The sequence below is a fragment of the Silurus meridionalis genome, chromosome 17 (assembly GCF_014805685.1).
Source record: "Silurus meridionalis isolate SWU-2019-XX chromosome 17, ASM1480568v1, whole genome shotgun sequence".
NCBI lineage: Eukaryota > Metazoa > Chordata > Actinopteri > Siluriformes > Siluridae > Silurus > Silurus meridionalis.
In genome coordinates this window covers 9,841,349-9,855,312 of record NC_060900.1, presented here as the reverse complement: position 1 = coordinate 9,855,312, position 13,964 = coordinate 9,841,349, and the positions used below count along the sequence as shown (strand labels likewise).

The window sequence follows — 13,964 nt, the reverse complement described above, 5'->3', positions numbered from 1 at the left end:
TTTGAAGGGGGACACAAATAATAGTCAAATTGTACTTATAAAGACACAGTCTTTTTCTCAGGTTTAATGACAAAGCAAAACAAGGAATTAAAAAAGGTTTACATTTTTATTTAAAATTAATTAAGACACTTAAGAACAGAATAGAAATTGATTAAACAAAAAGCTACACTGGGGTCAGTTCGGATGTAGCACAGTGCTCATTTAGTAAATGCAATATGCTAATTGTGTGTTAATGTTAAGTTAACATTATACCAAGTCGTCCCAAATAAAACACTGCATGGGAAACGGCTTTGGTGTGTTAGTGTCAGTGCACTATGCTACAAGCTATTGTAAACAAGCTAACGTTCACTAGATAAGTCATATTTTAATCGCTAATAGAGCAGATTCATGGAAAATGACATCACTAATCAGCATTTTTACTAATTTATGAATAAGTCTGCATCAACAACATTAATGAGAATCGCTTTATTTACAGTGAATAAAATACCCTAGTCAATGGAGTTGAACATTAATTGAGCTGCAGACACACACCTGAGTCGTGTATGTTGAGTAGGTGAGATGAACTAGGAAAGCAGGCAGTGGGTCAAACCACTGTGAGGAAGAGGAGGGGGGAACTTAACTGTTTCAAAATGCATTTTTTGCGGGTTTTTTTTCTACTTACACAATTATTTAAGTATACATACATATATTTTTCACCATAGAGAGTGCGATATTTTTTAAATATTTTTTTGGGGGGTCAATCCTCGGATGGGGGGGGGGACATGCTCCGTCCCCCCCGGGATTTACGCCCATGGCCATAAACTAAAAGTGTTGGTGTGAGAAACTCCCCCAACTTCCTACACAACCCCCTTTTTTTAAATCGCGGAGATAAAAGGGAAGTTTGATATTGGCCTGTAGTTGGACAGCTGACATGGGTCAAGGTCAGGTTTTTTAATTAGGGGATGGATAACTGCCAGTTTGAAGGATTTAGGTACATAACCAGTGCTAATGGAAGAGTTTACTATTTTTAAAACAAGTTCAATTACCTCTGGAATTAACTGTTTGAGAAAACTTGTAGGCAAGGGATCGAGAATGCAGTTTGATGATTTTGATGAGGAAGTAAATGAAATGAAGTCATTCTCATGAATAGGAGTAAAACTTTGTAATTGATTGTCTGTTACCATTATACTGCTTTCTACAGGGTTATTCATAAAATAGTTTGGATTTATATTAATCGTAAGGATTTTTTGCCTGATGTGTTCAACTTTATTTTTAAAAAAGTTAATGAAATCATTACTACCTATTGATGGTGTGCATGTTAGTTCAGTGCTTTTTTTCCTGTTAATTTTGCTAAAGTGCTGAATAAATATCTGGGATGATGCTTGTTATTTTCTACGAGGGTGGAGAAATATGCTGATCTAGCAGCCCAAAGAGATTTATAATTTAGGAGGCTGTCCTTCGATGCAATTTGAAATACTGTCAAATTAGTCTGAAGCCATTTATGTTCTAATTTTCGAGTGGTCTGTTTTAAGGTAAGCGTATGATCATTATACCACTGTGCTAATTTTTTCTCCCTGATCATTTTGGTTGTAAGGGGAGCTACATCATCTAGTGTAACGGAACGTAGAGTGTAACGGAACGTTGATTCTAGGTATTCAATGGCCCAGTCGAGCTCTGCGGGGTCAGAAGGAGATCTAATTAATATCGACAGTTCCGGAAGATTATTGATAAAACTCGTTGCTGTAGCTGACGTGAATGTACGCTTAACACGGTAACGTGGTGAGGTACTAATGCAATGACTGAGGCAGATTTTAAAAGAGATGAGGTAATGGTCTGAAATAGCTTCAGACTGTGGAATTATGACAATTTTTTTTATTTTTAAATTCAAAAGTTAATAACAAATCAGCATGCTTCTAAATTGGCTTAATAGTGGTTTAATTACTATGCTGTAATGTTGGCCCAAGATTGGACACCCCTGCCTGATACCTTTTTGCACTTTTATAGGTACACTCAGACTACTTGCGTTTTCCACCATACAGGTTAATTTTTATCATGGAAATGAAAATGTTGCGAAAGCCAAACGCCTGTTATGTTTTAAAAAGAAAGTTGTAATCCATTTAATCAAATCCTTTTTTTGATCTAAAGATAAAAGAACCATATTAAAGTAGTTACAGGTAGCAAAGTCAACAAGGTCCCTTACTAAATTAAAGTTTTCTGTGATTGATCTTTTATACAGTACGATTGATCTTTGTGTATGAATTCCTTCAACACACTGTTCAGTCTTTATGCAAGATATTTGGATATGATTTTTTCATCTGTACACAGGATTGCTACAGGTCTCCAATTCTATTGTAAAGTCAAGTCCTTCTTTTTCAGGAGCAGTGTTAAATCTGCTCTTTGGCAAGACTTGGGAATGGTTTCTGTTCGACAGCATTCTTCCAGGTCAAAGATATAAAGCTCAGTAGGAAGTAGGAGAGCCCCATTACTGCAGCAGTTACTTCCTCAAGGGTGGGTTCAGTTACTAGAACGTGTTTCCGCTCGTTAGACAGACATGAAAGGTTCTTTAGCAGTTCATATCTGCTCTGAGAGTCTGTGTTTTCAGCAGCAGTTGATATAAAAATCCACTGCGATTTGTCTAATTTCCGCTGGGTCTGAGGTATACTGTCCATTTTCCTTCTTTAGTGTGTACATTTGCTTTTCTTGTCCGCTTTTTGCTCTAAATTGAAATAGTATGATGTAGGGCCATCGATATCTTTCAATGAAAAGAAGTTACTCCTTATAAGGGCTCCTTTGACTTTTTAATTTAGGAGTGTGTTACGTTGATGTTTCTTGTTGGTCAACATTTCTTGTAGGTCATTGGTCTTAGTTGCTGTCATGTCCATTTCAATTGCAATAATGTCATGTTCTAAAGTGTATTGTACACAGAATTCTTTTACATGCACTTTTCCAATCACCCACCACTGACTCATAAATTCAAATCTGTTCTTCTCTTTTTTCCATTCTTTCTGAAAATGATTGAAGTATTCACAAAATGTTTTTTTCCTGTAAAAGAGGTTTTTTTTAAAGGCTAGAAGTAACTTCTGTGTGTTCTTGTTATTAGAGTGAACTCTGCTGTGATCAGTTTATGGTCTAAAGGCGATGTAGGCAAAATGTCCAAATGTATGACCCTGTTCCTCATGGTATGTGGTACTGACTTGTTAGTGGGTTATTTTCTCTCCATATGTTTGAGAAGTTAAGGGACTTAGAGAAGTTATTTATCACTCTTGCTGATTTGGCATGTCGTTCCTCTCCATTCCGGTCTAATGTAAAATCTGTTGTGCAGCTCCAATCTTCCCCTAGAATGACAAAATCCCCATACTGGTGTTTTCTTAGGGCGTTCTCTAACTTAGAAAAAAGCTTCACCCTCTCTGACTCTGTGTCAGGAGCGTAGAGATTTACAAACAAAAAATTTAAGTGGTTGATCTTAACTCTCACTATAAGTAGTCTACCCGGTTCTACCTCATTCTGTGATAGGATTTTTGCTTGAATTTTAAATAAAAACAGGATAGCAACTCCAGCACTAAATCCGTGGCTCAAGATTTTTTTCACCTTTTCACCACAAGCCCCAATCAACCACATTGCCCTAATCACTATGTGTTTCCTGCAGGAAAATTATGCTCAATTTCTTTAAGCCTTTACTTTCTTAAAATATTTCTCTTTTTTTTCTGTCCCTTATCCCATTTACATTCAGGGATCCCACCTGCAGAATCTCCATGAGAAAGAGAGAGAGGTAATAGAAATCAATAGAGAGGAGAGAGTAAACATTATGACTATTTAGATTATTCATGTATTCATGACTTACCTTATGTATATGGGAATGCACACATAATATCTCTTATTTTGAATAGTTCTTGCTTGCAATGGACCCTTAGTTTTGAATGACATAACGAATGGCTGCCATGAGGTTTTCCGTTAAAACTTCAATTAATTTGTCTGGGCAAAACAGAATATAGTGCAAGATACATGTGTAGAATATGTAGATAATATTTAGCAACTGTAGTAATTTACCTGTTTCAGCTATACCTTTTTCTTTTAGCCACCATATTTAAGACCATTTGCATGAACTATGTTCATAATTATGTCGGCTTAAAGGTAGTCATTATATGGCGAAACAGTTGCTATATATATCTTTTCAGTTTTTCTTACATTTTACTGTCATGAACTGTCACCATTAACATGCTAATTGAAGCTTGTAGAGTTTAAAAGGTAACTCTGTAACTGCAATTTTACGGCGTGAATGTGGGATGAATTTGCTGGAATGTCCACAAATAGGAAGATTGACAATTGTTTTGAATGTTTTCCACTTGTGAATAATGTTCCTCATTGCAGAATGATGAGCTTTAAATTGGAAATGGCCTTATAGCCCTTTCCAGATTGATGCACAGCAACAGTTGCTTTTATAAGATCATAGCTGATGTATGTCCTCCTTGGCATAATGTTAACATACACCTGCATTCTCCAGACCAGCAAATTGCTAAAAGATGGGCTTTTATAATGGTGCTGATGATCAATAAATCAAAGGCATTTAATTAGCTGACTGCTACTAAGTTTCTTACATCTCATAAAAGTAGTAAAGGTCTACTTAGTTTTTCCAAACATGGCTTTTCCATTTTAGCTTTTATAAAAGAAATAATGACTGTGTTATATGACGTGTTGCTGTTCATTTGTTGTATTTACCACATTTTAAGACTTGCTAAGGTCCAGATGATGCCCTGATATGTAAACGATAGAATTCAAAGAGGTTATACTTAAATCTTTACAAAAAAAACAGTATATATACAGATATGTATTCAGCACATAGATATAACAAAACCAAGCTTTTTGTTTTTCTAAGCATAGCGTGATAAACCCTTGGCAGTGCAACATTTGGGAATTTAAGGTATTTAATTTGGTTTAAAAATAATGGTATGGGGCAATCACTCTTTCTTCTTCTGAGACAAGTAAAAAAAAAGATATTGTAATATAAACATATCATAACTATCCAGTAATTTAGGTTTCAATTATTGACCTAGTTTTCCAGTCCCTCATTGTGTGTGGTTAAAATGGAAATCATTAATGTGTCTGGCAACTTGTCACCACTCATAAAAAACATAATGTGAGCATTATTCTACAAACTGTATGACAGGATGTCTCTTTGTTTATCAGAGCACCTGCCCCTGTAGAGCTCTTGGCATGTCCATGACATATTTGATCAGAGATTGCATCCATTGAGTCATGTGATCACATCTCTAATACGGATCTCTAATATGGCTCACCTAAAGCAATGTTGACTAACGCCCATTAGAGCAAGAAATCAATATAGCTCTGCATAGTGGTTGAACATTGCGTGAGAAGTTTACCATATGTTAAACTATGTTATGTTAGTTTTCGGACAGTAAATACTGCTACAGTTATTACCTTCAGGGCAACAATAAGAAGAACTACCACAGCTTCCATGCAGACAAACACGCCTGTGTGCACATGCACATAAAACATAGACAAGCATGCATGCATGTTTATTCACAAATCCTACCCTTCCTCCTCATCTGCAGAGTCTGCTCTCTTTTGTCCTTTTCTACAACTTGCTTTGTTTGAGGCAGGTGCAGCTGAATTGTGTGACTGCCTGCACAAACTCAGATGTTTCATTGTTCTCACCACACTAATATATGATGATAATAAAATTATTATTATTATTATTATTATTATTATTATTATTATTATAGTACAGATTAGCTGGACAGATTAATGGAATAGCATATGTAACAGACATTCATAGGATGTTGGAGGAAACTGTGGGACGAACCAACAAGACTTGATGTGTGTGTGTGTGTGTGTGTGTGTGTGTGTGTGTGTGTGTGTGTCTGTGTGTGTGTGTGTGTGTGTGTGTGTGTGTGAGAGAGAGAGAGAGAGAGAGAGATGCTTATGAGAGATGGATGAGTAAGATGAGTCAGCCATGAAAATATATGTTGGTCTCTCGCTATTTCTCTTTATTTGCTATATTTAAAGTGAGATTTTTAAATATTTAAATAGAGTTGTGGGAGGTTTTGTGGGAAGCAGGGCATAAGCTTAATAGGTATTTAATTATAGCTAATGCATCTAATGCAGTTTATATATATATATATATATATATATATATATATATATATATATATATATATATATAAACTGCATTAGATGCATTAGCTATAATTAAATGATTGTTGGATGGATGGATGGATGGATGGATGGATGGATGGATGGATGGGTGGATGAACAAACGTCATATTTAATCTTAATTTATTTTACCGCCATACATATTATTTTTAAAAGGTGATAAACATTAACGCGCATTTTACTGGCTTTTAAAGAGCGCCTTCAACACGTGTATCACCAGTCTGCCCCAGAATCTAGATACATACATACATACATACATATAAATAAAAACCTAAATTAAATAGGCTAGTTTAAAATCGGCGCTGGATTCATAGTCTGTCGTTTAATGCCTCATCGACTAATCGAATAAATGTCATGAATTTCAGACAATATTTAACTGCTCAATATTTTCATTATTAAAGAGAGGGCTGAATTTTTTAATTATTAAAGAGAAGACAATTAATAAAATATGCAATCTTGAATGCTTTCACTGCGTAGCTTAAACAAACAAACAACAACAAACAAACAAACAAATATAAAATAGCTAGGTGTTTAAATAACGTCTCTCCACCACGCGCCTGTGGTTTCTATAACACACCTCCTCGATCGCATGATCATACCCGCGATCAAAAATATAACAATATCATAACAATGCATGCGTTCATTACCAGAAGAACCACAGAAACATCTGCTACTGCTTTTACATGTAAATGAGTGGGGAGATAGAGCTAGTGTGAGCTACAGCAAAGCAAGACATGCATTAATGTCAGATGATCTGACACAGTGCATGTTTCGGATTTGATTGAGACAATTCATCATGACAGAAATGTTATATAATTGCAGAAAATGAATTGAAAATGAGTTTGTATCAAAGTAGGAAATAAAGGTAGCTTTCGAGAAATAAGTGCACAAGGATATGAAAATGTAAATATATCAATATATGAATGTATGTATGAGCCTAATATATAAGCAGTATGCAATATATTTAAGAAATATTTTTTTTTGTATTTTGTTCCTCAATTTATTATTTTGTTCTGTTGCGATTTGTGGAGCAAAAATCGTCTATATTGACTACATGAATATCGGCTACGTCACAAGAAAAGGTGCCAGGATGTTTCCTCTTAGCCCTGACAATGGTACAAGCTCCGCGCGCGCACACACACACACACACACACACACACACACACTCAGTGGTGCGCAACTGGCATTTGGCACACTCCTGAGTTGGTATGCGTCTGCTACCGAAAGGCAAACTACAGACCTCAGACTGAGCTATTTTGTATTTTATATTTTTGTCCAGTGTTTCCTTTTTTTTCTTTTGAATAAAGATGATTTTTCCAAAAGAAATTCCAGGAAGGATTATTTGAAGAAAGAAAAAAAAACATTAGATGATCAACTGGAATGATCTATGTTCAGTGATCTAACCTCTAATCTGCCTCTTTATTGCAGAAATAAAGTTATTATTTTATAGATCTTAAACATCAACAGATCAAGAGCCATGGCGCATCTGATACGGCACAAGATCTCAGATAAATTCTTCAGTTTAATGAGCAGCGCGTCCCAGAAATCCGAGGCGAAGGTGAGCGGGGTGTTTGCGCGCCTCGGCTTCCAGGCGGCCAGTGATGAGGAAGCTGTCGCCTTCGCTGATTGTGATAGACTGGATTACGATTACAGACAAGGGCTGAAAATGGACGAGGTGAAGACGACCGGGGAAAGAGAAGGAACGGTAGCGGGAGACTGTCATTACCAAAGACGCGACACCGGTCCTTCAGGATCCCGAAAAAACAGCGACTCGAGCGCGGAGCGCGGAGCACAAGACACGCCGAAAATCACTGCATGGGATGCGGGCTGGAACGTAACCAATGCAATACAGGTACACATCAACTCCTAATAAAACCTCATCCTTTTCATTAAGTAATAACAAATTCCCATAATCGATTCCTTAAGTAAAAGCTCATCTTATTTCTGATGTGTTGGAAAAAAATTGGTCATTCAAAACCAAATTATATTATCCAAAAAAAAGGTCTATATTAATAGTAATGATAATCTGCATTTTAAAATCACAATGGAATATATGAATCATCTAATAAATCAATATTAAAATTTTTATATGCAAATATACGAACTATAAGTTGTGCTCAAATACGTTTACGTCAATGCATTGCTGAAAAACAACAACAACAACAACAAAATAACAACAACAACAACAAAAACACCTGTCCTCATTTCAAGACCTGGTTCTATCAGATTTGACTCAGAGTAGCTTGAGACAATTTACGGGAGACTTATTATTTCACTCCACCTACAAGTCGCATCTTGGACCATTTACTAGGCAGTAAGAAACACAAATGAATGAGAACTACCAAGAAAAAAACTGAAGAGTAAAAGTCCAGATGATTTTTTAAACTGCCAAGCCATGCCAATCAGATTTCAATAAGCAGATATTTAGTATTTATTTACTCTGCTTCTTTGTTAGATTTTATTCATTTGACTGTTCATTTAGATTATTCATTTATTTTGATTTATCTTGTATTTATTGCACTCAATTTTATGTAGCCATTTAGTAAAAAATAGTATACAGTGTTGGTAGTGTAAGCTGGATATCATTTTCCACAACTTTATAACAAACAAACAAACAAACAAACTAATAAATGATTTCTTCAATGCTTATCCTCACCATTGCACTTTCAAGTGTAGGTAGACCTAATAAAAAAATCACTCTAACAAGAAACAAACCTTTAAATCTGCAATTTGTGTTTATTTTTTATTTATTTATGTATTTATTTTTACCTTAGCATACTAATAAAACCAATATAGCCCCAAACAAAAATAAGTAGAGAGGCATTTACACATGACTTATACTATAAGGTTACTGAGTTATGTAATACATTTTTAGAACAAATGCCAGCAAGCACCATCACAGGTCACCATCACACCGTCCAGCAGCTGTTCTCACAGGATTAACCATATATTTGTTTTTAACCGAGTTTGATACAGCAGGTATTTCCTGTTGCAGTGTGAAGGCACTGAGTGAATGATTATCAGGTAGTAACCTCACTAAAGACTTAAATCCTTCCCAGAATATTCAGGGAGTTTTTAGGTGTTATGGTGGAAACAATGTCACCATTGTGCACACACATTTTTAATGTAAGGGCACTTTCATTAATCCACCCTATGCTCTGATCCTCTTCCACTGAAAAGTGGCTTCTGAGCCATAGGTAGTTATTTCCTGTTCCTATTTTTTACCACTAGGTGCCACACTAACAGAGATAACAGGTGAGTACAGAGCCTCCCAAACAACCTTTAACAACAAATGCTGTTAGTTTATATGCAAAAGTTGTTAATTGATTAGAACAGACAAAACAAAAAATAATTAATGCAGATGCAAACATATGCTTTGGGACTTCCCTGAAAGGTAACAGTTTTTGGAGATTGGTATTTACAACCCTGAAGGACATTTTGGATATCGATATACCATGCTGTCCTAAGCTTTTACTTGGCAACGATGGCTGATATTTCAGTTTCTCTGTCTCTGAATAAGCTGTTATTCTGTGGACTAACTGCACCCAAGAGAATGCTTGCATTAGGTTGTAAATCTCCACACTTCTAAGCTTGGTCACATTGGTCACGTTTTCTTTCTTGCACATTGTGAACATGGAGCCATCGGTGCCTTAGATCCAAGAAACGAATTATAATTAACCTAATTATTATTAGCTATTTCAGCAGGGTTAGAAGCAATTAAAAAAAATGAAAGGCTTTATGTAAAATTAATGTTTCCTAAATATCATTGCACTGTCTATGCTTTGTGAAATATTATTCCTTGATTTTTATGTACTGGAATTCAGTTTGTTGCACTTTAATTGTATTAGTGTATTTGTATGTAATAAAATAAGAGGTTAACTCATAGAAAAAAATGTATCACAAGAAGCCAAAGAACCAACAAATAAACAAATCAATCAATCAATCAATCAATCAATCAATCAATCAATCAATCAATCAAAAAAGTTTTATTTGTCACATTAAAAACCATACAAAGTACATTGCTAAGTAAAATGCTTTTAACAACTGGTCTTTGACATAAAATGAAATAAAATAATAATAAAGCCTTAGATAGAAGGATAACATAAAAATAGAATAAGGTTAGTAAAATAATATTTACAATAAAAATATAAATAAAATACAGTATACATACAAAGCAGCATTTACATTTCAGAGGGCAGTAATAAATAAATAAATAAATAAATAAATAAATAAATAAATAAATAAATAATGGTCAGTATACGAATCAACATCATGTTAATTAAAACGAGATTGAGTAAATTAACAGTGTAATGATTATTTATGCACTGTTGTCGTAATTATAATAATTTTTTTTTTTTACACTATAGGGCATGTTTGTATTGGGCCTCCCCTATGCCGTCCTGCATGGTGGCTACCTGGGCCTCTTCCTCATCATCTTCACCGCTGTGTTGTGCTGCTACACAGGAAAGATCCTCATTATGTGCCTCTATGAGGAGAACGAGGAGGGAGAGCGTGTGCGTGTGCGTGACTCATATGTGGACATTGCGAATGCTTGCTGTGCGCCACGCTTCCCTGTGCTCGGTGGCCATGTTGTGAATGTGGCACAAATAATCGAGCTGGTGATGACATGCATCCTTTATGTGGTCGTCAGTGGCAACCTGATGTACAACAGCTTTCCGAGTTTGCCTGTTTCGCAGAAGGCCTGGTCAGTGTTTGCCGCTGCAGCGCTCCTGCCATGCGCCTTCCTGCGCAGCCTGAAAGCCGTGTCCAAGCTAAGCCTACTGTGTACAGTCATGCACTTCATCATCAATGTAATAGTGATTGCTTACTGCCTGGCCCATGCGCAGGACTGGGCATGGGACAAGGTCAAATTTTACATTGATGTTAAAAAGTTCCCCATCTCTATTGGCATTGTTGTTTTTAGTTACACGTCACAGATTTTTCTGCCTTCACTTGAGGGCAACATGCAGAAGCCCTCTGAGTTCCATTGCATGTTAGAGTGGACACACATTGCTGCATGCATCCTCAAGGGCCTGTTTGCTCTTGTAGCCTACCTCACATGGGCGGACGACACAAAAGAAGTAATCACTGATAACCTGCCGCCTGGCATACGGATGTGGGTAAATATATTTTTGGTGGCCAAGGCATTGCTCTCCTACCCTTTGCCCTTCTTCGCTGCTGTAGACATCTTAGAGAAGTCCCTCTTTCAAGATAGAGATGGGGCCATATTCCCAAAATGCTATGGCACAGATGGGAGGCTTAAGTGCTGGGGACTTGCCATGAGAATTGGGCTTGTTGTTTTCACCCTTCTCATGGCTGTCTTTGTCCCACACTTTGCTCTGCTCATGGGTCTGACTGGAAGTCTAACTGGCGCCGGACTGTGCTTCCTGTTACCCTGCTTATTTCACCTGAAGCTTCTTTGGCGCAAGCTTCTATGGCATGAGGTCTTTTTTGACATTTCCATCTGTATAATAGGAGGCATATGTAGCATTTCAGGGTTTATTCATTCCACTGAGGGACTCATTGAGGCCTTTTAGTAAAACACCCACGAAGAGACTATCGGTTTTCTTCAAAGCTTTGCAACACACAGAAATGTGTTTCAATTAAAATCAGTTTAGTACTGAACAAAATGATAATAAAAATGTAATTCTTTTTAAAGTTTGTTGTGATAGTCTGTTGTTAATTGTGTTATTTAAGATATTAATCTTAATAACTCCTTAGCAATAAATAATTAAAACATTTATCATGGCGAGCACAAAACCCAGCACACATGCCTTGTGTACAATTATTTCCAGGGAAATAGAAATCAACATTAAACATTAGAAAATAGAATTAATAATGCTGGAAAGACTATCATTTGAAGTGACCAAAAGCAACATGTATTATTGTTTTTCTTCTCTTTATTTTTAGCTAAATGTGTTTTTGCTAAAGTACATGTAAATGAGTGAAATGAGAAGTGAGCTCTGAGATTTTATTAAAAAGAGGAATCCAAATAACAAATCAACAGAGTTAACAAGAAGTGTCAAATTTAGTCTAAAAATGTAGTTTCTTGCTCAGTAAATTATTATATTACAGTGATTTTTCACCATTTTTACATGTTTGGTTGGACTGTTTAATATTCAGTGTTTGTATTCATGTGCTGCAAAACTGGGATGTAGAAAAGTAAAAAAGTGAGTTGTGTGTTTAATGTAACCCAAAATGTGGATGGCTTTGTTGTGCATTCATAATGTGGAGGATATAAGGAAAAAGAAAGTGTAAATCCTGGAGACATGGTTAAAGCCAATAAATGAAATTCATCAGTGGCCTTTTCCCCTGTCTTATTATTATTATTTTTTTTTAGTGTAACAAATCCACCAGGTCCACTAGGGCTATAAAATATCCTGAGGAAGCTAAAATCTCTCTCTCTCTCTCTCTCTCTCTCTCTCTCTCTCTCTCTCTCTCTCTCTCTCTCTCTCTCTCTCTCACTCTCTTTCATAAATATAATATTAATAATAATTATAATAATTATAATACAATTAAATAATAAAATTAAATATATGCATACAATGATAACAATGATAATACAAATAAAAAAATATTAAATAAATGATATTACATATTTTACTTTAAGAAGGCTTTTTGTGGCCAGCCTATTTCCTGACTGCATCCCTTTAAAAATTATCATAAGAGGGACCCTTATAACCTGAGAACTGAAAATAATATGAAAAGTATAATGCAACTACCAATTTCCAACCACTTGCTAATTCATTCTGTTAAAAATGGTATACTATTCATATCAATTTACTGGAAAATTGGCTTAGCCATAGTTGAGCTAATTGTGGTGAATCAGTAATGAGGGTTTTGAGTTACAGCTAAAAAGGTCTTTGTGTTCAAATCTCAGTATGACCTACTGTACGTCAACCGAATCAGCAAATGTACAATGTATGATATAATGGTACTGTAAATATGCCATACAATTGTTTACTGCAAATTGTACAGTGATTGACTGGCAACCTGGGTTGACAGTAAATTACTGTACAGTACATTTTTTTTAAGTGAATCTGTAGGAAAGGATTCCTCTTCAGTTGTATTTCCACGCTTCACCACTAGAGGGAGATTCACAGTTTACCATTCATGATAAGTTACCTCTGTGACATCATTTACATTTACATTTGCGGCATTTAGCAGAAGCCCTTATCCAGAGCGACATACAAAAGTGTCTTTAGCAATGAATAAATCTACACTGGTACGCCAGATTACAAACTTAATATAAATATAACTCTTGAATTCTACAAAGTAAACTTAAGTTAACTTAAGCTAATTTAAGTGTCACAGTGCACCATTCTCCATCAAGGGCATAAAATTCCAGAACACCGAGCAGCAGTCATCATTCGACATCACACAACCTACCGAACAGCAGCTAGCAAATAAAGGCAAGAATCACATCACACACGGTCAATCCTGAACCCACCAAAGTTTAAATGTTTCGAATCCTGTAACGTGTTTTTACTGACACACTGGGGCGAGAACAATCTCCTGATCAGCCTACACCAGATAGTGAAACTCCCTTACATTTGATCCATCAAGCTAGATAGTAAACCTTTCAACAGAATCACAACAGCTAACAATTAAGAAGGGTGAGAGCAAGCATGCACTTCTTGCAAAGCACACAAAGCCAATTATTCCATTGTTTTGAATATACAATGTTACTAAACTCACTTGGAGAAAAGTGCTAACTGAATATGTAAATGAGCTCACAGACATCCACAGTTGGCTAATGACCTAATTGCCATGGGAGAGACAAATTTCATCCATCACACCCAAAAAGCATAGCC

General features: G+C 35.9%; 1 protein-coding gene across 3 annotated transcripts; it reads left to right on the top strand.

Annotated features, from left to right (window-relative positions):
* Positions 1-915: 915 nt before the first annotated feature.
* On the top strand, positions 916-12,409 carry LOC124400149 (vesicular inhibitory amino acid transporter-like). Of its 3 annotated transcripts, none has more exons than XM_046871765.1 (3): positions 916-970; positions 7,579-8,002; positions 10,518-12,409. In XM_046871765.1, the coding sequence occupies exons 2-3, from the start codon at positions 7,628-7,630 to the stop codon at positions 11,685-11,687; spliced, it is 1,545 nt and encodes a 514-aa protein (XP_046727721.1). In that variant the 5' UTR covers positions 916-970; positions 7,579-7,627; the 3' UTR covers positions 11,688-12,409. The 3 variants fall into 3 exon arrangements, with proteins under 3 accessions (XP_046727721.1, XP_046727723.1, XP_046727720.1); XM_046871767.1 differs by lacking the exon at positions 916-970 and having other exon boundaries at positions 7,549-7,708; positions 7,804-8,002; XM_046871764.1 differs by lacking the exon at positions 916-970 and having other exon boundaries at positions 7,549-8,002.
* Positions 12,410-13,964: the final 1,555 nt, after the last annotated feature.

Excerpts from the sequence above, each read along its gene's own strand:
- LOC124400149 (XM_046871765.1), top strand. The coding sequence starts at position 7,628 with ATGGCGCATCTGATACGGCACAAGATCTCAGATAAATTCTTCAGTTTA. Across the intron at positions 8,003-10,517 it reads ACGTAACCAATGCAATACAG|GGCATGTTTGTATTGGGCCT; the intron begins GTACACATCAAC and ends TTTACACTATAG.